The sequence below is a fragment of the Rana temporaria genome, chromosome 12, assembly GCF_905171775.1.
Source record: "Rana temporaria chromosome 12, aRanTem1.1, whole genome shotgun sequence".
Lineage (NCBI taxonomy): Eukaryota > Metazoa > Chordata > Amphibia > Anura > Ranidae > Rana > Rana temporaria.
The window spans coordinates 25,540,541-25,566,808 of NC_053500.1; the positions used below are offsets into that span (position 1 = coordinate 25,540,541).

At 44.4% G+C, this 26,268-nt stretch overlaps 1 protein-coding gene across 1 annotated transcript in view; it reads left to right on the forward strand.

Moving 5' to 3' along the window:
* GDAP1L1 (ganglioside induced differentiation associated protein 1 like 1) overlaps positions 1-26,268 on the forward strand; it is a 50,498-nt gene that overhangs the window by 22,083 nt on the left and 2,147 nt on the right. The window contains exons 2-5 of the mRNA XM_040331868.1: positions 2,251-2,443; positions 12,063-12,236; positions 16,004-16,098; positions 18,023-18,137. Of these exons, the coding sequence (XP_040187802.1) occupies positions 2,251-2,443; positions 12,063-12,236; positions 16,004-16,098; positions 18,023-18,137 (577 nt within the window). The remainder of the gene's footprint in view (positions 1-2,250; positions 2,444-12,062; positions 12,237-16,003; positions 16,099-18,022; positions 18,138-26,268) is intronic.

Genomic DNA, 26,268 nt, shown 5'->3' on the forward strand with positions numbered 1-26,268 from the left:
CCCAGATTCACGTAAATCTGCGTATCTTTATGCCGGCGTAGCGCATCTCATATGCGCTACGCCAACGTAACTGTGAGAGGCAAGTGCAGTATTCACAAAGCACTCGCTCCCAAACTTGCGCCGGCGTAACGTAAATTGGCCGGCGTAAGCCCGCCTAATTCAAAGTTGAAGGTAGTGGGCGTGTTACATTTAAATTAAAGCGGTAGTTCACCCTCACTGACATGATTTTACCATCGAGACAGGCATTGTAGCGCGAGCTACAGTATGCCTGTCCCGATTTTTTTAACCCCGGACTCACCTTGTAATCGTACATTATAGATTTCGGCTCCCGCGGGGAATGGGCGTGCCTATGGAGAGGGAGGATGATTGACGGCCGGCCCTGGCACGTCACTCTCCCCGAAGACAGCCGGAGTAGGTTTCGGCTCTTCACGGCGCCTGCGCACAGGCTATGCCGTGAAGAGCCAAGCCTATTTCGGCTATTTCCGGAGAAGCGTGACGCGCCAGAGCCGGCCGTCAATCATCCTCCGTCTCCATAGGCACGCCCATTCCCCGAGGGGAGTCGGTATCTTCGATGTACGAGTAAACGGTGAGTACGGGGAAAAAAAATCGGGACAGGCATACTGTAGCTCGCGCTACAATGCCTGATTTTATGGTAGAACAAAACATTTTTTTTTTTTTTGGGTTTATAGGGTGAACCCCCGCTTTAACCGTGACCCCATGTAAATGAAGTGCCGAACGAACGGCGCATGCTCAGAATCACGTCGCATATACGCCCTAAGATACGACGGCTCAATGCCTTCGACGTGAACGTAACCTACGCCCAGCCCCATTCACGTACGACTTACACATACGACGTAAAATCCGACGGCTGTTCCGACGTCCAAACCCTAACATGACTTACCCCTGCCTTATGAGGCTTAACTTTACGCCGGACGTATGCCTTACTTAAACAGCGTAGATTACAGCGACGGGCGCAAGTACGTTCGTGAATCGGCGTATCTCGGTCAGTTGCATATTCAACGCGTAAATCAATGGAAGCGCCCCTTGCGGCCAGCGTAAATATGCGCCCAAGATACGAATGCGTAGGAGACTTACGTCGGTCGTATCAAGCCAAAATTCAGGCGTATCTTGTTTCCTGAATAAGGCGCATAGTTATGACGGCGCATCCGTGGACTTACGCGGCGTATCAGAAGATACGTCGGCGTAAGTGCTTTCTGAATCCGGGCCGTTGTTTTCATTTTCCAGCAGGACTTGGCAAAAGTACCAAAAGTGTCAATCTCCTATCATGCAAATTCCCCGCATCCAATTTGCAGTAGTGTGAACCCAGCCTTAAACTAAGACTGTCATGGGAGAAGCATGGAGGATGCCATTGCTGACCTTTCTTTCTGAGAATGTTAGTTGTTTGGCATGTATGCTTCAATACTGTCACTGGCCTAAAACAAGTATGCATGTTCTGGGTCAACAATTGATAAGGTACTAAAGTCAAAAAAGGCAGCAAAACAGCCAGGGCACTAGCATTATCTAAAAAAAATGCTAGCCCCTATATTTACTGATAAGATATTAGCCACACAGGGAGTGCATGGTTTTCATCAGGTCAGCCAATTCACAGGCTTGCACTGAGGGAAGGAGCAGTAAAGCCTAAAGCGGGGGTTCGCCCTGTAAAAAAAAAAAAAAAAGTTTTTTTTTATTAGACAATTAAATTCGGCATCGTAGCGCGAGCTACGGTATGCCGGTCTTACATTTTTTATGCCCGTACTCACTGCGGTATCGTTGATTGAAGAATCCGGGGAATGGGCGTTCCTCTGGTGAGAGAAGGTGATTGACGGCCGGCCCTGGCACGTCACGCTTCTCCGGAAATAGCCGAAATAGGCTTGGCTATTCACGGCGCCTGCGCATAGCCTGTGCGCAGGCGCTGTGAATAGCCGAGACCTACTCCGGCTGTCTTCGGGGAGCGTGACGTGCCAGAGCCGGCCGTCAATCATCCTCCCTCTCCATAGGCACGCCCATTCCCCGCGGGAGTCGGATTCTTCAATCAACAATAGCACAGTGAGTACGGGGTTTAAAAATTTAAGACCGGCATACCGTAGCTCGCGCTACGATGCCGAAAGTAATGGAATAATGGGGTGAAGGAGGGTGAACTACCGCTTAACTATTCTGTAGTGTTGAAAAGCAGGTGACAAAGCCTGCATTAAAAAAAAAAAATCTCGTACATCCCATTTAAATGCCAAATTTTTTCTGTACATGTTCCAGATTCGCCTGGTGATCGCGGAGAAGGGGTTGCCTTGTGAGGAGCGCGATGTTAGCCTACCCCTGGCAGAGCAGAAAGAGCCATGGTTTATGCGTCTGAACCTTGGGGAGGAGATACCGGTGGTCATTCACGGGGATCACATCATCAGCGACTACAACAAGATCATTGACTATGTGGAGAGCAATTTTGTAGGAGGTAATTTGGTGCACCAGCCGCCGGACCCTGAAGAGGCGCAACCCATCCCATGTCATTTTTGAAAAGTGAAAAGGTTTTGGTGTACAAACATGACATGATTGATGGACGTTATAGGGTTAGATCATAGTTTTTTCTTTGTTTTTCTATCTATAAATACATGGCATCCCTCTACGAGGAAATGGTAAATTCTAGTGCACCCCACAGCTGCCTCAGAACAGAAGCATGGAAGACAAAGGGCCTTTTTGTGAGGTTAAAAAAAATGTAGCCATACTTTTCTTGTGGGTCAAAGGAGTGGCCTCTTTTTTGCTCTCCACTCAGCTGACTGTGGGCCATTTCCTGCTAACAGCTGACATCACAGAGCTGCTCCGGGCTTTAAAAGGATCCCAACCATATTGTCAGGATGCACCCAGCTGTGTGATTGACAGCTGGTTCAAGTTGTCAGCGCATGGCAGAGACCTGATGCAAGCTACACCCATCCCCTCTCCAGTTCGGTGCTCCACAGAGCAGAGAGCAGCGACTGATAGTCACTGTTCTCCGCTTGGAAAAGCATGAAAACTGAGTGATCAGTGGTCATGTGATCACTCAGGCTCATGCCGCGTACACACCATCACTTTATGTGATGAAAAAAAACTACGTTTTTAAAAACGTCACTTTAAATGACCGTGTGTGGGGGAAAACGTTGTTTTATGTCTTCTGAAAAACGACAAAAATAAATTGAAGCATGCTTCAATTTTATGTGTCGTTTTTCAAAACTTCGTTTTTTACTTCACAGAAATTGACCGTGTGTAGCAAAAAACGTCGTTTAAAACAACGTTTTTACACCCGCGCATGCCCAGAAGCTAGTTATGAAGCAAGCTTCAATGGAAAAACGTGGTGAACGTAACCTCGCTTTGCTAGAACATTGTGAGAAAAACGATGGTGTGTAGGCAACTTCGTCTTTGAAAATTGAAGTTTCAAAAACGTTGTTTTTTACTTCACAGAAAATTTCGTTTTTTTTCATCACATAAAGTGATGGTGTGTATGCGGCATCAGAGATGGCGGTGGACAGCTGCAGCATCACACCAATGCTGTGGCATAGGGGTGACTATGTGTGTTTGTTTTTTATAACCCCAAACTTCTCCTTTAAACTCAGGGCCGCCATCAGGGGGGTACAGGCATTACACCTGTAAGGGGCCCGGAGGTCCCCAGGGGCCCGGATGGCAACCTTTTTTTTTAGGGGCCAATTTTTTTTTTAGAGGTCCCCAGGGGCCTGGAGGCCCCGGATGGCAACCCCCCTTTTTTTATTTATTTTTTATAAAAATATATTTTATTTATATATTTTTATTTTATTTTTTAATAAAGGGCCATTTTTTTTTAGAGGTCCGGAGGTCCCCATATATATATAATATTATTATTATTATTATTATTAAAGGGCCCAGAGGTCCCCAGGGCCCCGGGTGGCAACCCCCCTTTTTTTATAAAAAAAAATTATATATTTTTTATATATATATATATATATATATATATATATATATATATATATATATATATATATATATATATATTTTTTTTTGTCTTTATATATTTTTTTATAGGGTCCCGGATGGCAACCCCCCTTTTTTGTAATTTCTTTATATACAGTATATATATATATATATATACATACACACACACACAAACATTTATATATATTATTAAAGGGCCCAGAGGTCCCCAGATGGCAACCCACTTTTTAAAAAAAATATATATATATTTTTTTATATATATCTTTTTTATTTTTATTAAAGGGCCCAGAGGTCCCCAGATGGCTACCCCCTTTTTTTTATATATTTTTTTTCTTTATTTCTTCTTTTTTGTGTAAAGGGCCCCCCCGCTTCTCAATCCGCGGCAGCCCCCCCCCGCTTCTCAATTTCAGGCGGCAGCACCCCCCCCCCGGTTCTCTGCTCCAGGGGGCCCATGCCTGAAGCTGTGTAAGGGGCCCCATAATTCCTGATGGCGGCCCTGTTTAAACTGGTTGTAAACCCGCAATAATAAAAAAAAAAAAATGCAAGACAAAGGCATATGAGCTTAGTATGAGCTAAATGACGTCACTCCCGCGCGGTAACGGCATACTAGCTGAAGCAACGGCACATGCCATTGCTTCAGTGCACGTGTCGTTGACATTTATCTCCTAAACCGTGCAGGTTTGGGAGATATCCGGGGTAGCTACAGGTAAGCCTTATTATAGGCTTACTTGTAGTAAAAAGTGGTCTGTAAGGGTTTATAAACCACTTTAAAGTGTATGTGAACCCTACTAATGAATGTATTTGCCCCTGTTTGGTCTGATTAACCCCTTGACGGTGGTGGCATATACGGCGGGTGAGCCTTAACGCAGAGCGGCCACATATATGCAACCCTGTTAAAACAACTTACAGTGCTGAAAGCGTGCTCCCTGCAAGGTAGCCGGCGGGTACCAGGTTTCCGATGCATACTAGTGATCCAGAGGGAAGGTGATTGACGGTCGGCTCTGGCACGTCACGCTCCCCAAAGACAGCCGGAGTAGGTCTCGGCTCTTCACGGCGCCTGCGCACAGACTATGCGCAGGCGCCGTGAAGAGCCAAGTCCTATTTCGGCTATTTCCGGAGAAGTGTGACGTGCCAGAGCCGGCCGGCAATCACCTTCCCTCTGGATAGGAACGCCCATTCCCCGCGGGGAGTCGGAATCTTCAATATACGATTGCACAGTGAGTACCGGGCTAAAAAAAATAAATACAGGCATACTGTAGCTCGCGCTACTATGCCGAATTTTATGCTAGAGGAATTTTTTTTTTTTTTTTTTTTTTTATAGGGTGAACCCCCGCTTTAAGGGTATCTCTTTATCCTGCTCTCTCCTTCATGATAAACACAAGTTTGTTAAATCTTCTTCTATAGTAGCTTGGGAAAAAGGACCTTGGTACTGAGTATCCTACTGTGCAGTGGCAGAGAGCTTTGAGTACCACCTTCGCTGATACCAAGAGTGTGAATTTATGGGGAAATTACTCACAACATTTTGATGCGTTGGTGCTTAACACTGCATCATTTTCCTTGGGTTTCTTCAAATGTGTCTCCCAATTGTTGGAAATCTTGCCCACATCTTTCCAAATTTTTGCCTCCGGTCTTTAACCTTATTATTTGGGATTAAAAATTCTGTTATCCCCAGGTATGTCATTGCTTTCCCTAGTAATTAAGTCCATTCCTCCCACATTTGGAACCCTGGTCTTACATACAGTATACTTCTAGCAGACTGTCTTACTTTAGTTCAGCATTGGAGGGACTCTAAAGTCCCGAAATTCAGGGAAGTAATCCAAAACGACGACAGACAATCATGGTACTAATGAAATACTTTTTGCATCTAGTATCGGTAAATATACTACGATTACTAAATATTGGTGACCCTGGTTGACATGATACTCTAGGACAGGAATCTTCAAACTACGGCCCTCCAGCTGTGGTGGAACTACACTTCCCATGAGGCATTGTAAAAATCGGACATTCACAGACATGACTAGACATGATGGGAATTGTAGTTCCTGAACAACTGGAGGGCCATAGTTTGAAGACCCTTGCTCTAGGATCTCTAACTTTTGATAACTGGAGCACCCCATTAGTCATTTATGTAAAAGAATGGTGTGCTTATTCAATAATGTGCCATAAAGTAATATACTCAAAGAATGAATATGATGAGTATCCAAACATACAAATAAATAAATGTGAATAAAAGTCCAAATAAAGCCCAATGGTAGGAATCAGTTCATATAAAAAGTAAAAATCATAGGGATAACTTGATAGAAGAAAAAACAGACAAAACATCTATCCAAACATCGACTGTTAAATTTATAAATTGGCCGCTCACTTCCAACAATGACCCAAAGGTCAAACAAGGCTCGTCAGATAGTCAGAATCCTGCTGATGGATCTATAAAGGCATCCAGGTCCCAGGCAAAGACGAATAACTACGTCCAAAACTTGCCATCAAAACATCTTGGGTAATTTCTTATATAGAGGAAACAGCTCGCTCCAAGGAATGACACTTCTTGTATAAATGGCGCTCAACGTAAACAAAGAACAGCCATAGTGCAATATTGCCAAATGAAAAGTAAATTTATTTAGTAAAAGAAGCTTCTTACATCAAGTAAGGGTAAAAACCGCAGTAAAAAGCAATGAGAGTAGTGACACACTCGCCTCCTCACCGTACTTCCGTAAAGCACCACCGGTCACGTGACTTCCTCAAGGATCATTAGTCATTTAACCCCCCTTTAATTGATCCTGACTGTATTTGCTGTTTAATACCAACTGTTTTCCTAATAATGCTGTCTTGTTGTGGACTGTACACTTTAAACTCAGTCTACACTTAGGTTGCGCATCTTGCACTTATTGCTAATTTTTTCATATCTGTTGAATGTCTATTGTTGTCTTGACTCTCTTTTGTATTTTTTCCTACAAAACCCAATAAAGATGCATTGAAAAATATATAAAAAAAAATCGAATGCAGGCACCAAAGGTCTGGTTCACACTATCATGTGTAGTTGCAGGAATCACACCTGTTCCCTCACCCACACTGGGTGCGGGAACTGCTAGAAAAGCACCATTTCGATTTCACAGGCGCTAGATTCTGAAAATGTTGCAGGAATCACGATAGTGTTAACCAGGCCTACAGACTGATAGAATGCAATGGATTTCACTGTTTCCATTCTGAATCTGTTGGAAAGAAGATTTATTTTCACATTTAGCCAAGAACTGCTATTTTTTTTGGCTGCTTAGCTGCCTTTGAAAAAGCGATCCCCATAGATCAGTTTTAGTGAATATACAAGAATAAACTTGGGGCCTGATCCACAAAAGGGATACGCCGTCGTATCCCTGTTTCTATCTATGGAACTGATCCACAGAATCAGTTTCTCATAGATAGGCAGAAGATCCGACATGTGTAAGGGACTTACACTGTCGGATCTTAGGATGCAGTACCGCAGCCGCCGCTGGGGGCAGTTCTCGTCGAAATTCAGCGTCGGGTATGCAAATTAGCACTTACAGAGATCCATGAAGCTTTTACGCTTCGTTTTTTCTCCGTAAGTATTAGTTTGCTGTCGCAAAATTAGGGCTGCTTTTACAAGGTGTAAACTTAGTACACCATGTAAAAGTAGACCCTTCTATCCCGCGTCACTGTAATTTTTTTTTTCCCGCCGCAACTCTTTTACTCGTAAATCCGCGCAAAGCACGTCAGGAAAATAACGTCGGGAGCATGCGCAGTACGTCCGGCGCGGGAGCACGCCTAATTTAAATTGGACTCGCCCCATTAGATTAGGCACGCCTTGCGCCGGACGGATTTAAGTTACACCGCTCAAAATTTCTAGGTAAGTGCTTTGTGGATCAGGCACTTAGGTAGAGATTTTGCGGCGGTGTAACTTAAATAGGAAAATTTAAGTTACGACCGCTCTTTGTGGATCAGGCCCTTAGACTTTGGTCTAAGGGCTGAGAATATAACAATATCATTTGGTACTTATTTCATATATATATATATATAAATAGATTACAAAAAATGGGGTTGGGACTTTATATGAGGCATGTGGTTTGGGTCACCACAGGCCTCCATCCCTGTAAGGATAAAATATGGACGGTTGGGACTTTAAATGAGATGCGATTAGCAATATGCGATTAAGTATAAATATATATATATAATGGCAAATGTAAAAATTCTTACCATAAAGACCAGGCTCAAAAATACCAAACCAAAGAAGCACAAAACCAAATTAGTCTGTCTAACTGAATGTAATTAAAACAGAGGTTCAGTTGCAGTCATTTGCAAATGTCTGGGAAGCTGCAGGCCACGTCACGGCACTCTGTGTAACTGCAGTCCTAACTGTGATTTTTAAGGCCTCCAAAAGGAGGAACCCAGGTGTGCTAATTAATAGACAGGGAGCAGAAAGCAACATAGAACCGCCCCTATCTATGGTTGGTCTGGCAAATGAGAGCACTGAAAAAACAAAATACAAAAAACAGGGGTGAAACCAAAAACATGCCTACCAAACCAAAATACCACCAAACCAAAATACCACCAAATAGATTACAAAAGATAAAGCACCACTTTATTGTACAGCTAAAATTAGACTGACCCTTCAATGCAGGACTCTAATTAAATTCTGTAATAAACATGCAAATCAAAATATATCTAAACCAAAGAACAAAAAAAATATATATTGCAGCTTACCAACCCTTAGATGTGGTAGCTGCATTTGTTTTCTTTATCCTGGATTGTTTTTTTTTTATTATTATGTTTACCTGGTGATCCTGCTGATAACACATTTCCTGCCCTAGGGTGACAACACTTACTCTTTTTACAGTGTCTATGGAGGAGCAGCGTTGTCACCCCAGGACAGAACTACAATGGCCTCCCCTTCTCCCCCATAACATAGGGGGAAGGTGTTAAGTAGTCCACAGAGATGAACAAAACAAAAAACACTGCTTGACATTTTAACAACAAAAGCAGATTGTTCAGGAAGTTATCAGCTCACAAGATTTCTCTCAGGATCAACAGGTACTTTTTGCACTTATTGAAAATATATAATACAATGTTACCATCTCATCTCCTATCTATCTAATGGGCAACCCTATCTAAACAGCCATCTAATATACTGTACGTTAAGCACCTTTCCACAACACAATCAGCAAGCGTAACTCAGAACAGCGTGGTTTATGTGCCTTTCCGGAATTGTCAGCGTCTGCGGTGGAGTCTCTGATCACACTTAAATTTTCTTTTTAAATGCCATCTGCGAGCAGCCAGCTGTTAAGGCTGGTAAAGGCCTGAATTATTGCCGCCTGTCTGCTCCACTAACCATGGCAAGGGGTGAGAAGGAGTAAGGTAACACTCGTAAATATCAAAGGCAGTTCTCCGTTTAAGGAGAACCTTGTATTATGATCACATTGAAGACAAAGATACATACGTGATATCCCATTTTAAATATCAGTTTAATTCAATTTATATAAATAGAAACCAATTTGCTGTCTGATCCACACATTCCCATTCCGTATGGAAGACTGTATTGTAGGTCTTCCCTGTTTTGTTCCATGTGCCCTCTTGGCCCCGAAGCCGTGCGACACCCAGAAATCTGTGGCTTTAGATCAGAAACTATGGCCTGCTACAAGCTTGTATCTGGCCCCCAACTGATGTGCACAGTCTCCACTCTGATGGGGACCCTGATGTAAGGGGGTTTTATTGGGGACCCTACTTTAGACCCTGATGTAAAGGGGATTCAGATGGGGACCCTACTATAGATATTGATGTAAGGGTGATTCAGATAGGGACCCTACTGTAGACCCTGATGTAAGGGAGATATGGATGGGGACCCTACTGTAGACATTGATGTAAGGGAGATTCAGATGGGGACCCTACTGTAGACATTGATGTAAGGGAGATATGGATGGGGACCCTACTGTAGACATTGATGTAAGGGAGATTCAGATGGGGACCCTACTGTAGACATTGATGTAAGGGAGATTCAGATGGGGACCCTACTGTAGACATTGATGTAAGTGAGATTCAGATGGGGACCCTACTGTAGACATTGATGTAAGGGAGATTCAGATGGGGACCCTACTGTAGACATTGATGTAAGGGATCAGATATGGATGGGGACCCTACTGTAGACCCCCGATGTCACATACCTGATGGATGAGCCTGACGTGTGGAGGGAAGCCTCTCGTACAGCTCCGGCTCATGGACCACTGATAGTGAGACAGCAGGCCCAAGAGCACGGCGAAGTAAGAGTGCCTATGAACAGTTCAGAAGTCTGTGCCAGTAGAAGCCAGGAACTCGTGAACAGGAAGCTGGACCCAACAGGTGGCAGGCAAACGAGGTGGCAGGTGGGTTGGCAGAACTGGTGATAGGCGAGCAGAGGAGCACCACCAGAAGCAGAAGCTGAAGCGGGCTGAACAAGCTGGGTTGACAACAGACAGGCAGATCGGGCACAGACAGCAGGCAGAAGCGTAGTCAGGTCACAGGCAGGTTTTCAGCAACAGACGGTCAGATCAGGCAGAAGCAGCAGGCAGAGGTGTAGTCGGGTCACAGGCAGGTTTGGCAAGAGGTACTGAATAGCAGAGACTGGAGACAGGGATCGATCCGTAGGAAGACAGAGGTCAGGGCAGGAAGCAGGCAGGGGTAGTCGGGAGCAAGCCAGGTAGGTATCAGAAATCACACACACACACACACACAAGTATCAGGATTCAGGTAAACGTTGTAGACCAAGCAGCAATAAGTCAGTGTCACAGCTCTGTTTAAAGTGGAGGTTCACCCAAAAAAATCAATTTTTAACATTAGATTGAGGCTAATTACGGGAAGCAGAATCGGGTGTTTTTTTTTAAATCAATGCAGTACTTACCGTTTTAGAGATAGATGTTCTCTGTGGCTTCAGGGTATGGGCTGCGGGACTGGGCGTTCCTATTTGATTGACAGCCTTCCGACCGTCGCATACAGCGCGTCACGAGTTTCCGAAAGTAGCCAAACGTTGGTGCGCAGGCGCCGTATAGAGCCGCACCGACGTTCGGCAACTCGTGACGCGCTGTATGCGACCGTCGGAAGGCTGTCAATCAAATAGGAACGCCCAGTCCCGAAGACCATACCCGGAAGCGGCGGAGAACATCTCTCTCTAAAACGGTAAGTACTGCATTGATTTAAAAAAAAACACCCGATTCTGCTTCACGTAATTAGCCTCAATCTAATGTTAATTTTTTTTTTACGGGTGAACCCCCGCTTTAAATAGGCCGACTGGCGCCAGTTCTGGTGACAGTTGCGAGCGCGCACACACATTTGCAGAAGCGTTTGTGGCCGTTCTGAGCGTCCTTGGTTGGCGCCTGTGCCCTTAAGGGGGCGTGGCTGCATGACAGGAATTTAAACTGACGTGAGACGCCACAGCTAAGCACGGGATACGATCAGCACGGTCTGGGATCCAGGAGGGGGTGAGAGACCTTGATTGAGCGCATATCTCGGGTCCGCTGTGACCGCAAAGCACTGCAGAGCCATCATGTACACATGTTTGCTGTGATTTTTCAAGGCTGGTTTTTAAAGTTCATCATGTGAGTGCAATGATTGAAGTGTTAGTGTGGATTTTAATAAATTGGTTATTATTATTTTACACTATTGGAGCACTTTTTCTTATTTACATGTGTGGATAAACCCCGAGTTGAAACACAGTTGTTTATTGGATGGTCATTTTTGTCCCGAGTTGAAACACACAGTGGATGGTCGTTTAACCCTTTGGAGTTCTAAGCTCTTGAGCCGAACACGAGAGTGGGAGGCAATTTTAGCTAGTGAGTGCGAATCCAGAGGGGTGGGTGTCACAAGCACGGCGGTGTGGTGGAAGATTTTAAGAAGATTGAAATTTGTTTGAATATCACTTCAGTTTATGGACTATTAATTTATTTATTTATTAGTCACATGTCACGTGGGACTATTTATATATATATATATATATATATATATATTAGTTTTATCACTATTGATTTGTTTACAGTTATTTAGGGATTGGTACTTGGGTACTGATCTCACGAGCGCTACATTTTTGTCCTATTTTCACAGTTTGATTTATAGGTTGAAATTCCATTTTCTCACTTACGGTTATTGTTTATCATTTTCAGAACTCATTCCTCAGTTGATACCAGAATCTGAAAGCCTTCTACACTCCAGGGTCCTCCAATACCGAGAGCTGCTGGAAAACTTGCCCATGGATGCCTACACACATGGATGTATTCTTCACCCAGAACTTACAATAGATTCTATGATCCCAAAGTACGCCACTGCTGAGATCCGACGTAAGTGTCTATATACAGTATGAGATGCATATTTGAAAGGTTTATTAGTAGTAAAGGATATAAACTAGAATCAACTCATACACCTTAGCTCATCTGCAAAAGATAATTAGGTAGATTCCCAAAGAGTTAGGCCAGCTTATCAGTAGATAAGCCGACCTAACTCTGAATCTACGCCGGCGTTTGTTTAAGCGTATGCTCAAACAGAGATACGCTTAAACAAAGCTAAGATAGGCCGGCTTGCGCCGTTCTATCTTAGCTTGCAATATTTCTGATGGCCGCTAGATGGCGCTTCCATTGCGGCCGGCGTAGATTATGTAAATTAGGGGATACGCCGATTCACGAACATAGGCCAGGCCTACGCCGTCGAATGACGTCGTTTCCGTAAGGCATAGGCCGCCTAAAGTTAGAGCTATGCTCTAGTGGCCTAGCCAATGTTAAGTATGGCCGTCGTTCCCGCCGCAAAATTCGAAACGTTAACGTCGTTTGCGTAAGTCGTCCGCGAATCGGGATTTATGTCGTTTACGTCCACGTCGAAATCAATAGGCCCGTACGGCATACTTAGCCGCAATGCGCACTGGGAAATGTAGTCGCCCGGCACATGCGCAGTGTCAAAAAACGTCAAAAAACGTGAGGTCAAGCCTCATTTCCATACAACACGCCCCCCTCCAAGTCATTTGAATTAGGCGCCCTTACGCCCGCTCGTTTGAGGCTACGCCGCCATAGATTAGCAGGTAAGTGGTTTGAAAATCACTACTAGCCTAACTAATTTACGGCGGTGTAGCCTAAACAGTCTAGGCTAGGCCGTCCTAAAGATAAGCCTTTCTACGTGAATCTACCTAATTAAGTTGTAAAACACAGAACAGGCTTTTCCTAAAGGGTAGCCATACAAAGATGTGGAGGTACTGCTGCCAATTCCAGGATTGCTTGTGATAACAGGCCCATGCAAACATTCACTGTAGAGCGATAACCAACACCTACAATTATCAGCATGTTTTTATCTCTTATATAGATTTCCTAGTCTGCTATCACTTTTAATTTGTTGTAGCTGATATAGAATGATGAAAAGTTGACATCTGATTGGCTGCTCAGGGTTAATACATTCAGTTTATCAACATTGCTCTTTTCACCGCTTTAATCAATAAGTCAGATTGCGTGGAGGGTAGAGGTGAGGGGAGCTGAATGACTCGGTTGGTGCGAGATGAAAGTTGTGGGAAGACCACACAGACCCCTGCCTAGGGAAAGAGCATGCCCCAAAATAAATGGGCCTTTCACCTAAAATCACTAAATTCTATTGCAACCTTTAAGCCTCGTACACACGATAGGTTAACCAGAGGACAACGGTCTGAAGGACCATTGTCATAGGTTATCCGATGAAGCTGACTGATGGTCCGTCACGCCTACACATCATCGGTTAAATAACCGATCATGTCAGAACGCGGTGACGTAAAACACGACGACGTGCAGAAAAAAACGAAGTTCAATGATTCCAAGCATGCGTCGACTTGATTCTGAGCATGCGTGGATTTTTCACCGATGGTCGTGCCTACTAACGATCGGCTTTGACCTATCGGTTAGGAATCCATAGGTTAATTTTAAAGCAAGTTGTCTTTTTTTTAACCTATGGTTAAATAACCTATGGGGCCCACACACGATCAGTTTTGACCGATGAAAACGGTCCTTTAGACCGTTGTCCTCTGGTTAACCTATCGTGTGTACATGGCCTGAAAGGGTAGAAAGGCTGTTTCTAGAGCTACTTGGTTAAGGGGAAAAAGAGGTTAATTTGTTTTCTATTGATCTTTCAATTAAGGATTTTTCCAATATTTGTATAGCTAGATTCACATAGAGTTAGGTCGGAACTTAGGTACACTTAAACCTATCTAAGATACGACGGCTTGCGCCGTCCTATCTTAGGGTGCAATATTTAGGCTGGCCGCTAGGTGGCGCTTCCATTGCGGTCGGCGTAGAATATGTAAATCACTAGATACGCCTATTCACAAAGCGTACGTCCGCCCGTCGCAGTAAAGATACGCCGTTTCCGTAAGAGATAGGCTGCCTAAAGATAAAGCTGCCCCTAGGAGGCGTAGTCAATGTTAGGCCTCGTACACACGACCGAACATGTCCGCTGAAACTGGTCCGTCGGACCAGTTTCAGCAGACATGTTCGGTCATGTGTAGGGCCGACCGGACAATTTTCCGGCCGACCGGACAGGTTTCCAGGGGACAAATGTTTCTTAGCATGCTAAGAAACATGTCCGCTGGAAGCCTGTCCGCCGGACATGTCCGATGGTCAGTACGACTCATCGGACATGTCCGCTGGCCCGAGAACCCGCGCATCGCGTCAAAGTGATTCAACGCATGCGTGGAAGCATTGAACTTCCGGGTTCGTGCACGTCGCCGCGTCATCGCCGCGTCGTCACCGCGTATTCTGTCCGGAATTTGGTCTGATGGTGTGTACAGCCATCAGACCAAATTCTCCTAGCGGACATGTCCGAAGAAAACGGTCCGGCGGACCGTTTTCATCAGACAGTTCCGTCGTGTGTACGAGGCCTAAAAGTATGGCCGCCGTTCCCGCATCGAAATTCGAAAATTTTACGTCGTTTGCGCAAGTCGTCCGTGAATAGGTATTTATGTCATTTACGTCGAAATCAATAGGCCCGTGCGGCGTACTTAGCCGCAATGCACAATGGGAAATGTAGGCGGACGGCGCATGCGCCGTTCCAAAAAAACGTCAGTCACGTCAGGTCAAAGCATATTAACATAAAACACGCCTCCTCAGCCTCCTCAGCCTATTTTGAATTAGGCGCGCTTGCACCTGCCACATTTACGCTACGCCGCCATAAGTTAGGAGGCAAGTACTTTGAGAATACAGTACTTGCCTCTCTGACTTAAAGCGGGAGTTCACCCATTTCTAAAAATTTTTTTTTTCTTCCCCTAGATTCCTGCTCGTTCGGTCTAGGGGAATCGGCTATTTGTATTAAAATCGGTGCAGTACTTACCCGTTTTCGAGCTGCATCTTCTTCCGTCGCTTCCGGGTATGGTCTTCGGGAGCGGGCGTTCCTTCTTGATTGACATTCTTCCGAGAGGCTTCCGACGGTCGCATCCATCGCGTCACTCGTAGCCGAAAGAAGCCGAACGTCGGTGCGGCTCTATACTGCGCCTGCGCACCGACGTTCGGCTTCTTTCGGAAAATCGTGACGCGATGGATGCGACCGTCGGAAGCCTCTCGGAAACCTGTCAATCAAGAAGGAACGCCCATTCCCGAAGCCCATACCCGGAAGCGACGGAGAGGATGCGTCTCGTAAACGGGTAAGTACTGCACCTATTTTTAAATAAATAGCCGATTCCCCTAGTAATAACGAGCAGGAATCTAAGGGTGAACCCCCGCTTTAAGGTGGTAAATACGATACGCTACGCCTCCTTAAAGTTGCGGCGCTCTTTGTGAATCTACCTAATAGTATCCAGCCTTCTCCACTCTGCCACTGAGCAAAGAGAAGCTTCTTTTTGGAAGGGTGTGTTACAAGAAGTCCTTCCTTGTGGCTTTTCACTCTGCTAAAATGGTCTTGGTAATTTACACTTCTATGACTACACAAGCAGCCCAGACCTTCTTCTCAGTATGTGAGAGTGCGGTCTTTACAACCATACATTATAGGATGTACATAGTATGTGTAAGAAGTGGTGATTAACTGATGAATATATTTTAATTCCATATGTTTCAAGGATTTCATTCATAAGTTGACACAATTCTCTTCTTTGCGCATCATCCTTAAGGACACCTGACCAATGCCAGCACAGAACTCTTGAAACTTGATAACGAGGAACCTCAACTCACCGAGCCATATCTTTCCAAACAGAAAAAACTCATGGTAAGTCATGAAAGCATAGGAAGTCCACCTTAGCTCCTTTGGAGCTCTAGTGGAAACATCGAACTTGGATCAATTTAAATAAAGGGGAAAAGGAGCCTTGTCCCCTGACACACCAGGAGAGAGGGTGCCATCAAGAGCAGGGGATGAAGCTTGGTTTGTTAGTCCATAAATAATTTTACAATCCACAGGGGTCTATATACCGTATACCGCGCACTTTTTTGCCCTGAAAATCAGGGCAAAATCGTGGGTGCGCGATATACGCCGATACCCGTGCTTTGTTCGAACCACTGCGCCGACATATACTGAGCGCAGTACACTCGGGTATAGTCGGGCAGGCTCGGTTCCTCTCGCGGTCACGTCCTGTACGTCCTTTACGCGGGAGGAGCCGAGCCCGCCCGACTATACCCGAGTGTACTCTGCTCGGTATATGTCGGCGCAGTGGTTCGAACACAGCGTGGGAAGCGGGGATGGATGCAGAAGGACGCCGGACCGGACGAGGCCGCCGATGGACGCGATGGACGACAGACAGGACGCGATGGACGACGGGCAAGACACCGACGAGGGGAATCCAAACTAAGTATTTTTTTTTTGCAGGAATCTTCCTTCAAGTTCGGGGGTGCGCGCTATACGCCGGGGCGCGTTATAGCCCGATAAATACGGTATTCAAACTATAAATAACCCCTTCATTTTAAAAATAATTTTCTTGTTTCAATGTGTGAATGCAATTTTAGATACCCTTGGCCATGTTAAAAACAAACACATTGACCAATCCATCTCTGAATCATTTAGATGTTCATTGGCAAACTTCAGACAGGCCTGTGCCTTCTTAAGGAGAGAGACCTTGCGGGACCTGTAGGATTTAAATCCATGGCGGCGTATAGTGTTACCAATGGTTTGTTTGGTGACTGTGGTCCCAACTGTCTTGAGATCATTCACAAGCTCCTCCCGTGTAGTTCTGGGCGGATCCCTCACTTTTCTCATGATCATCCTCACCCCATGAGGCAAAATCTTGCATGGAGCCCCAAATCGAGAGAGATTTATGGTTATTTTGTATTCCTTCAAATTGTGAATAATCGCTCCAACAGTTGTCTCCTGCTCACCAAGCTTCTTGCTGATGGTCTTGCAGCCCATTCCAGCCTTGTGGAGGTCTACAAACTTGTCCTTGATGTCCTTTGACAGTTCTTTGGTGTAGCCCATGATGGTGAGGTTTGAATGGAAGAAAGAGATTCTGTGGACAGGTGGCTTTTATACAAATAATGAGTTGTCGTTACGAACACCTTCTTACATTGACAAGACTTATGTGTGTACCACATGAGTATATACTGTAGCCAGTCTGTGGGAACCAGAATTATTGTTCTTTGGTAGGGGGTCAAATACTTATTTTACTCACTGAATTGCAACACACCATAGGTTACACACCCCCGCTCCGCCGTGCCTACTAGCATAGGGGGGGTTGTATTTTTCCCATTATCTGAGCCCCTTTCTGATGATCATGTGCTGGTCGGAGCGGAGGGAATATTTCTTCAGTTTCGGGCACATGCCCATTTAGCTTCGCTCGTTCTTCTGCCTTGGCTCAAATCCTGGCCAGCCACTAGCCTATCTCCTTGCCTTCCCTGGCGGAGTGATCTTCCTCAGCTCCCCATCCAGTAGTAGCCGGGGCCCGAAGTGTAAGACCTGAGAGGCTGTGAGGCGGGCGGCGTCAGGCAGAGAGTCGCTGATTGTTGCCATTACTAGTAAACAAAAAATATGTCCCCGGATTTCATTTTAAAAATCTGGTCACCTTATATTTAGGGAAAAAACATTTTTCCTTTGCAACCACTTTAAGCATAATATTCCTTTTCCTGCAAGCAGTATGTGTGTGGAAACTCGTATAGTAGTGTAATCCATAACATATAGGTGACTTGTAAACACGCTTTTCTTCTAGGCTAAAATATTGGAACACGACAATGTGAACAACTTGAAGAAAATCCTCTTTGAGTTAGCCATGGTCCTGGACCAGATTGAGGCTGAGCTGGAGAAGAGGAAAATTGAATACGAAGGTATTGTATGAATTAATTTTTTTTTATAAACGAGTCTATTTGTGGTGCTATGAAAGGCAGTCATCATTTGCTGTGCTATTTCCATCCCTTATTATTCCTGCCAGTTTAAAACAAAACAAAAAAATATATATCGATTCTGGAACCCAGTACCATCTAAGTAAAAATGTCCTTTTTGAAGGCAAAAACTACCGTATTTATCGGCGTATACCGCGCACTTTTTTGCCCTGAAAATCAGGGCAAAATCGTGGGTGCGCGATATACGCTGATACCCGCTTCACGCGCTGTGTTTGAACCACTGCACCGACATATACCGAGCGCAGTACACTCGGGTATAGTCGGGCAGGCTCGGCTCCTCTCGCGGTCACGTCCTGTACGTCCTTTACGCGAGAGGAGCCGAGCCCGCCCGACTATACTGCGCTCGGTATATGTCGGCGCAGTGGTTCGAACACATCGCAGGAAGCGGGGATCGAGCGGTGAGGACACCACAATGGCCGCAGCCGCCGATGGACGACAGGCAGGACGGGATGGGCGACGGGCAAGACACCGACGAGGGACATCCAAACTGTAAGTATTTTTTTTTTTTGCAGGAATTTTCCTTCAAGTTCGGGGGTGCGCGCTATACGCCGGGGCACGTTATAGCCCGATAAATACGGTATATTGTTTTGGGTCCTTTTTATTTTTTATGTTTTATATCCGTTATATATATAACCTAGACGTTTGTAAAGTAATGAGCATATGCTATTGTACAGTGGGGGTGGATGGAAGAGTGACATCACTTTTCAGAACGTGTAGTTCTTTAGACTTGTTGGCCCTCCTGCCTGACAACACTATTAGCATTGTATCCTTTTCAGATGTACTGAGTAAAACCCATAACTGACAAAAGCCTATGGGGGAGATTTACAGCTTCCAGGTTTTATTGCCAAAGCTTAACCACATCCCGACCAGCCTATAACAAAATGACAGCCGGGCAGTGGTTTAATTGTTGTGACTGGGCGTCATACGACGTCCTTCACAACATGCAGCTCGTGTGTACCCCGGATGCGTGCAGTGCGGCGATCAGTGGTGCGGTGTGTTGTTTGGACACACTACATCTCCGAACACGGTAAAGAGCCTATGATGTAGACTCTTTACCATGTGATCAGCTGTGTCCAAGTCACTCTAAACTAGTGACCTGTAAAACAAAAATGTATAGCGTAGCTATATTGTATGAACAGACGGTCAGGCATTTCTCCCCTGACAGGACCGGGAGCTGTGTGTTTACACACACAGCTCCCGGTCCCCGCTCTGTAACGAGCAATCGCGGGTGCCCGGCGGCGATCGCTCCCGCCAGACACGCACACGGGAGTCAGGGACGAGCGGGGGGCACGCGCCCCTAGTGGCCACTTAGAGAGCCGACGTTATTGTACGGGCTCTCGCGCAGGGGATCCGACCTGCCCCCGCAGTTCTACGGCGGCAGGTCGGCAAGTAGTTAAAGTGAGAATAGCAGTCATAAGCCTTCCATTCATGGAGTCTGTCAGTTTCTTGATTTGTTGATGATCACATTTTTTATGCAGCAGCAACCACAGCCTCCCAGACACTGCCCAGAGAGGTCTACTGTTTTCCTCTACCATAAATCTTCACTTTAAGAAGAGCCCACAAGTTCTCAATGGGGTTTAGGTCAGGGGAGGAAGGGGACCATGTCATTATGCTTTCATCTGATAATGGCAGCGACATGAGTCAAGAACAGGCTATGAAGCATTTATACAGAGGAAGGCAAAGCCGCTTGTCAGACAGCACTTGTACCAGCACACTGGTCTCGCTCTCCCTATGTGTATTATATATATATATATATATATATATATATATATATATATATATATATATATATATATATATATATATATAAATAAAATCTGCTTTGCTTTCACCTTCCCCTTTTTCTTTAATGCTTAGACAGAAAATTAATAATTAATGTGACCTTTACCGAATCCCATTAGGATCCAATCTCACATCTCCAATGCATTTTATTGTAATTAGCATAGCGAGTACCCCTCTCCTGTCATCCTTTCTTTCTTCACGCTACTATTGGAATAAGGAGGAGGCTGCACTTAAATGAAAGAGTCAGCAGCCCAATATTAATGTCAGGTATGGGTTGACTCATGACAATTAAAGCACCCACCCAGTAGATGAGATCTCTCAGCCTGTGTTCTCAGCTCTACCTACCTTCTGTGGTTATTACAAGGCTATTGTACCTACTTTTAGATTTTTTATTTATTTAACCACTTAAGGACTGCCTCCTGCACATATACGTCAGCAGAATAGCACGGCTGGGCACAAGCACATACCTGTACGTATTCTTTAAGTGCCTGGCCGTGGGTCCCTGGCGTTGCGCCTGCGACCCGATCCGAAGCTCCGTGACCGCAGCACCCGCGGACACGATCGCCGCTGGAGTCCCGCGATCGGTCTCCGGAGCTGAAGAACGAGGAGAGCTGTGTGTAAACACAGCTTCCCCGTTCTTCACTGTGGCGCTGTCATTGATCGTGTGTTCCCTGATATAGTGAAGCACGATCAATGACGTCACACGTCCAGCCCCGCCCCGCTACAGTTAGAAACACATATGAGGTCACACTTAACCCCTTCAGCGCCCCCTAGTGGTTAACTCCCAAACTGCAATTGTCATTTTCACAGTAAACCATGCATTTTTATAGCATTTTTTGCTGTGAAAATTACAATGGTCCCAAAAATGTGTCAAAATTGTCCGATGTGTCCGCCATAATGTCGCGGTCAGGAAAAAAAAATCTGATCGCCGCCATTAGTAGTAAAAAATTAATTATTAATAAAAATGCAATAAAACTATCCCCCAACACTATAAATTTTGCGCAAACCAATCGATAAACACTTATTGCAATTATTTTTTACCAAAAATAGGTAGAAGAATACGTACCGGCCTAAACTGAGGAAAACATTTTATATATATATATATATATATATATATATATATATATATATATTGTTTCCATTAGGATGCACGTCCAGTAGTCTCTTTAAACTATTCATACTTCCTGCCGACACCACCGATTGTGGAAGAGAGTTCCACCCTTACAGCAAAAAACACCCTATGCAGCTTAAGGTTAAACCGCTTCTCTTCCAGTCTCATCGTGTGGCCCCGTTTTTCATGACGAGAAAAATGCAATTTTTTAAATTGGTCATTAAAAACAATCGTGTTTAGGCTGCAGAGCATTTTTCGCAATGTGAAAAATGGGCATTAAAAATTTAGAACATGCTCAAATTTTTTTCGCTGTTTTTCACGTCGTGAAAAACAGTCGTGTGTGGGCTTTAACGACGGGAAAAAAACGTGCATGCTCAGAAGCAAGTTATGAGACGGGAGCACTCGTTCTGGTAAAACTAGCGTTTGTAATGGAGATGGCACATTCGTCACGCTGTAACAGACTGAAAAGCACGAAGACTGAAAAGCGCGAATCGTCTCTCATCAAACTTTTACTAACACGAAATTAGAAAAAGCAGCCCAAAGGGTGGCACCATCCGAATGGAACTTCCCCTTTATAGTGCCGTCATACGTGTTGTATGTCACCGCTCTTTGCTCAAGCTTTTTTTTTCACGATCGTGTGTATGCAAGACAGGCTTAACAAGAATCACATCGAGAAAAACATTTAGCCGGATTCTCAAAGACTTACGACGGCGTATCAGTAGATACGCCGTCGTAAGTCCGAATCCGCGCCGTCGTATCTTTAAGCGTATTCTCAGTCTGAGATACGCTTCTCTGTTGCCAAGATACGACCGGCGTAACTTAGCTGCATATTTACGCTGGCCGCTAGGGGCGTGTACATTGATTTACGCCTAGAATATGCAAATGACCTAGATACGCCGATTCACGAACGTACTTGCGCCCGATACGCTGTTTACGTAAGGCGTTTTTCCTGGGTAAAGATAAACCACCAAAAAGATGGCGCAGCCCATGCAAAGTAAAGCTGTCGTATTTAACGTCGTTTGCGCAAGCGTACGTGAATGGGGCTGGGCGTAGGTTACGTTCACATCGAAAGCAAGGAGTCTTTGCAACGTGATTCTGAGCATGTGCGCGCATGCGCCGTACCAACGGCCCTCATATACATGGGGTCACGGGTAATTTACATGGAGCACGCCCCCTACCTGCCTAATTTGAATTAGGCGGGGTTACGCCAGGCCATTTGCACTACGCCAACGTAATTTAGGAGGCAAGTGCTTTGTGAATACAGTACTTGCCTCACTATCTTACGTCGGCGTAGTGCAAATGGGATGCGCTACGCCGACCTAAAGAAGCGCCGCTCTACCTGAATCCGGCTATTTGTTTTTTCCATGACATTAAAAACGGTCGTGTGTACGCGGCATTACACTCACTGGGAGTGAAAAGTGTCAAACTTACGCTGGGGTCACCGTTGAGATACTTGTATATCTCTATCATATCTCCTCTCAAGCGTCTCTTCTCCACGGAGAATACAATTTTATGCTTGTAGTCGTTCCTCATAATTAAGGTCCTCCAGTCCCCATATTAATTTAGTTGCCCTTCTCTGGACTCTCTCCATTTCCAGCACATCCTTCCTGAGGATTGGTGACCAGATCTGGATGGAAAACTCCAGATGTGGCTGAACCACCGTTTTATAAAGTGGCAGAATTATCGTTTTATCCCTGGAGTAAAATCCCTTTTTTCCCCTAAGATCTGAAACCTGAACGTTTTTCTCTGCAGTAAAAAGATTGAGAAAGGCTGCTATAGAGAGACATGCGCTGCTGCTACTACATAAACCTACATGTACAATCCAACAGAGAATGAAGTCCCAATCTCCCAATGCTTGCTGTTGCTAGGGGGAGGGCAAACCCGGAGCAGAGATCTTGTTGGCAGGGTTACAATGAGATACCTCCATCATCTAAACAGATTTGTTATACCATTTTGGGTGGAGAGGTCCTTTATATTAACCACTTTAGCCCCGGACCTTTAAGCAGCTAAATGCCCAGGCCAGGTTTTGCGATTCGGCACTGCGTCGCTTTAACAGACAATTGCGCGGTTGTGCGGCATGGCTCCCAAACAAAATTTACGTCCTTTTTTTTCCCACAAATAGAGCTTTCTTTTGGTGGTATTTGATCACCTGTGCGTTTTTTATTTTTTGCGCTATAAACAAAAACAATTTTGAAAAAAATGCAATATTTTTTACTTTTTGCTATAATAAACATCCCCCAAAAACATATATATATATATATAAAAAAAAAAATTCCTCAGTTTAGGCCGATACGTATTCTTCTACCCATCTTTGGTAAAAAAAAAAAAATCGCAATAAGCCTTTATCGATTGGTTTGCGCAAAGTTTATAGCGTTTACAAAATAGGGGATAATTTTATTGCATTTTTATTTTTTTTATAACTAATGGCGGCGATCAGCGTTTTTTTCATGACTGCAACATTATGGCGGACACTTCGGACAATTTTGACACATTTTTGGGACCATTGTCATTTTCACAGCAAAACATGCATTTAAATTGCATTGTTTATTGTGAAAATGACAGTTGCAGTTTGGGAGTTAACCACAGGGGGCGCTGAAGGAGTTATGTTTCACTTAGTGTGTTTACAACTGTAGGGGGGTGTGGCTGTAGGTCTGACGTCATTGATTGTGTCTCCCTATAAAAGGGATCACACGATCGATCCACCTTCCACAGCGAAACACGGGGAAGCCGTGTTTACATACGGCTCTCCCCGTTCTTCAGCTCCAGGGAGCGATCGCGAGGGGGCAGCTAGAAACGAATAGCCGCGCCCTCATCCCGGATCGCTCCCTGAGGCTTACCGACCACCGCATGTACCGGGGGGGGGGGGGTCCCGATCGGACCCGCGGAAAGGCAGCGACGTGCGGGCACACCGTTCTGCCTGTCCGTGCCATTTTGCCGACGTATATGTACATGCGGGGGTCGTTAAGCGGTTAAAGTGGTTGTAAGTGGTGAAGGTTTTTTTTTTTACATTCGTGCATTCTATGCATGAAGGTAAAAACCCTTCAGTGTGCTGCTCCCCCCTCCATAATACTTACTCGAACCCTATCCAGGGATGTGCACGAGAGCAGAGGCTCTCCCAGGTCTACCTCTCTCTTCTTTGGCTCCTGCTGCAGTCAGTCACAGCCAATGAGGAGGGAACTGGGGGGAGGGACAGAGCCACGCTCTATGTGTTCCATAGACACACATGAGCGCCCCCAGAGCAAGGAGCCTGCTATCGGGGCACTCGGCAATAGGGAAGGAGCCTGGAGCTCCTGTGGGGGACCCGAGACGTGGTGGATCGAGGCTGCTCTGTGCAAAACAAGAGCAGATAAGTATGATGTGTTTATTATTTTAAAGGGGGGGGGATCAAACCTTAGAACCACTTTAAAGAAGTGATAGTAAGAGAATGTACATTCTTTGTTGTCCCCTCTGCTGGCCATTTTACCTTATTCTACTCAGTGTAGCAGACATTACAGGACTTTAACCTATTTGGCAGATTTGTCCTTGTCAGACCTATCTATTACTCCTCCTTTCTATTTATATCTCACATTCTCTCCTTGCCGTGTTATTATTCTGCAATCTCATCTTTACCCCGTCAGCCACACACAGCAGAACTGCACAATGTGTTCATGTAAAGTAGCGAGTGTTCTGTAGGAGAATCCATATTCATGAAGATATATCTATTCTCTGGTGACATCACTGAGGCTGGTGGCATTTCAGCCATCCAAGAAGGACGGGGAACTGCAGAGGGCATTTAAAAAACTTGCATTGGCTTAGTTTCCAACTCTCCCTTCTTATTTCCAGGGAGAGGGCCAGGATTTGAAGAGCCATCTACATGCAATATTGATTTTCATATCAATATTCACAGTCTCACATCTTTTTATCTCTTTAAAATTCTGTACCATTACATGTTATACTTTGTGACTGTTTTTATTGCTAGAAAATGCCTTAAAGATAGCGAAAGATTTGTTTAAAAAATAAATAAATAATAATGTCATACTTACAATTATGTGCCACTTTGTGTTGGTCTATCACATGAAATCCAAATAAAATACATTTACGCTTTTTGGTTGTAACATGACAAAATGTGGAAAATTTCAAAGCACTGTATTTCCACTTTAACATGATTCAGCTATTCAAAAGGCATTAGGTGAAGAGGTTGGTGGGAGAAGAGGTGCTGGTACTGATTGGATGTCTTGGCATGAAAGAGGAAACTGATTGTTACAAATATATATCCAACCCGTTTTGGGTTTATAAGACCCCCTTCACCAGGGCTTGGTATGAATTGATGAAAGTAAAGATGGGACTCAGTTTTTCTGTTAAAAAAAAAAGATGGGACTCAGGGGCTGATCGGTGTAGCAGATCAGGGCCGCCATCAGGAATTATGGGGCCCCTTACACAGCTTCAGGCATGGGCCCCCTGGAGCAGAGAACCGGGGGGGGGTGCTGCGGCCTGAAATTGAGGAGCGGGGGGCTGCCGCAAATTGATAGGCGGGGTGGCTCTTTACAAAAAAAGGAGTAATAAAGAAAAATATATATAAAAAAGGGGGGTAGCCATCCGGGGCCCTGGGGACCTCTGGGCCCTTTAATAAAGTTACAATTTAAATAGGGGGGTTGCCATCTGGGGCCCTGGGCCCTTTAATAATTTTTATTTTTTTCTTATGAAAAGAAATTACAAAAAAATGGGGGGGTTGCCCTTTAATAAAAAAAAATATATATATAAAAAAAAAAGAAAAAGAAACATTTATAAAAAAAAAAGGGGGGGTTGCCATCCAGGGCCCTGGGGACCTCTGGGCCCTTTAATAAAAAAAATATATATATATATATATATATATATATATATATATATATATATATATATATATATATATATATATATATATATATATATATATATATATATATATAACAAAAATAAAAAAATATACATTTATAAAAAATTTTTAAAAAAAAGGTGGTTTGCCACATGGGGCCCTGGGGACATCTGAGCCCTTTAAAAAAAAAAAAAAACTATATATATATATATATATATATATATATATATATATATATATATATATATATATATATATATATATATATATATATATATATATATATATATATAAATAAATAAAAAGAAATAAAAAGAAAAAAAAAGAAAGAA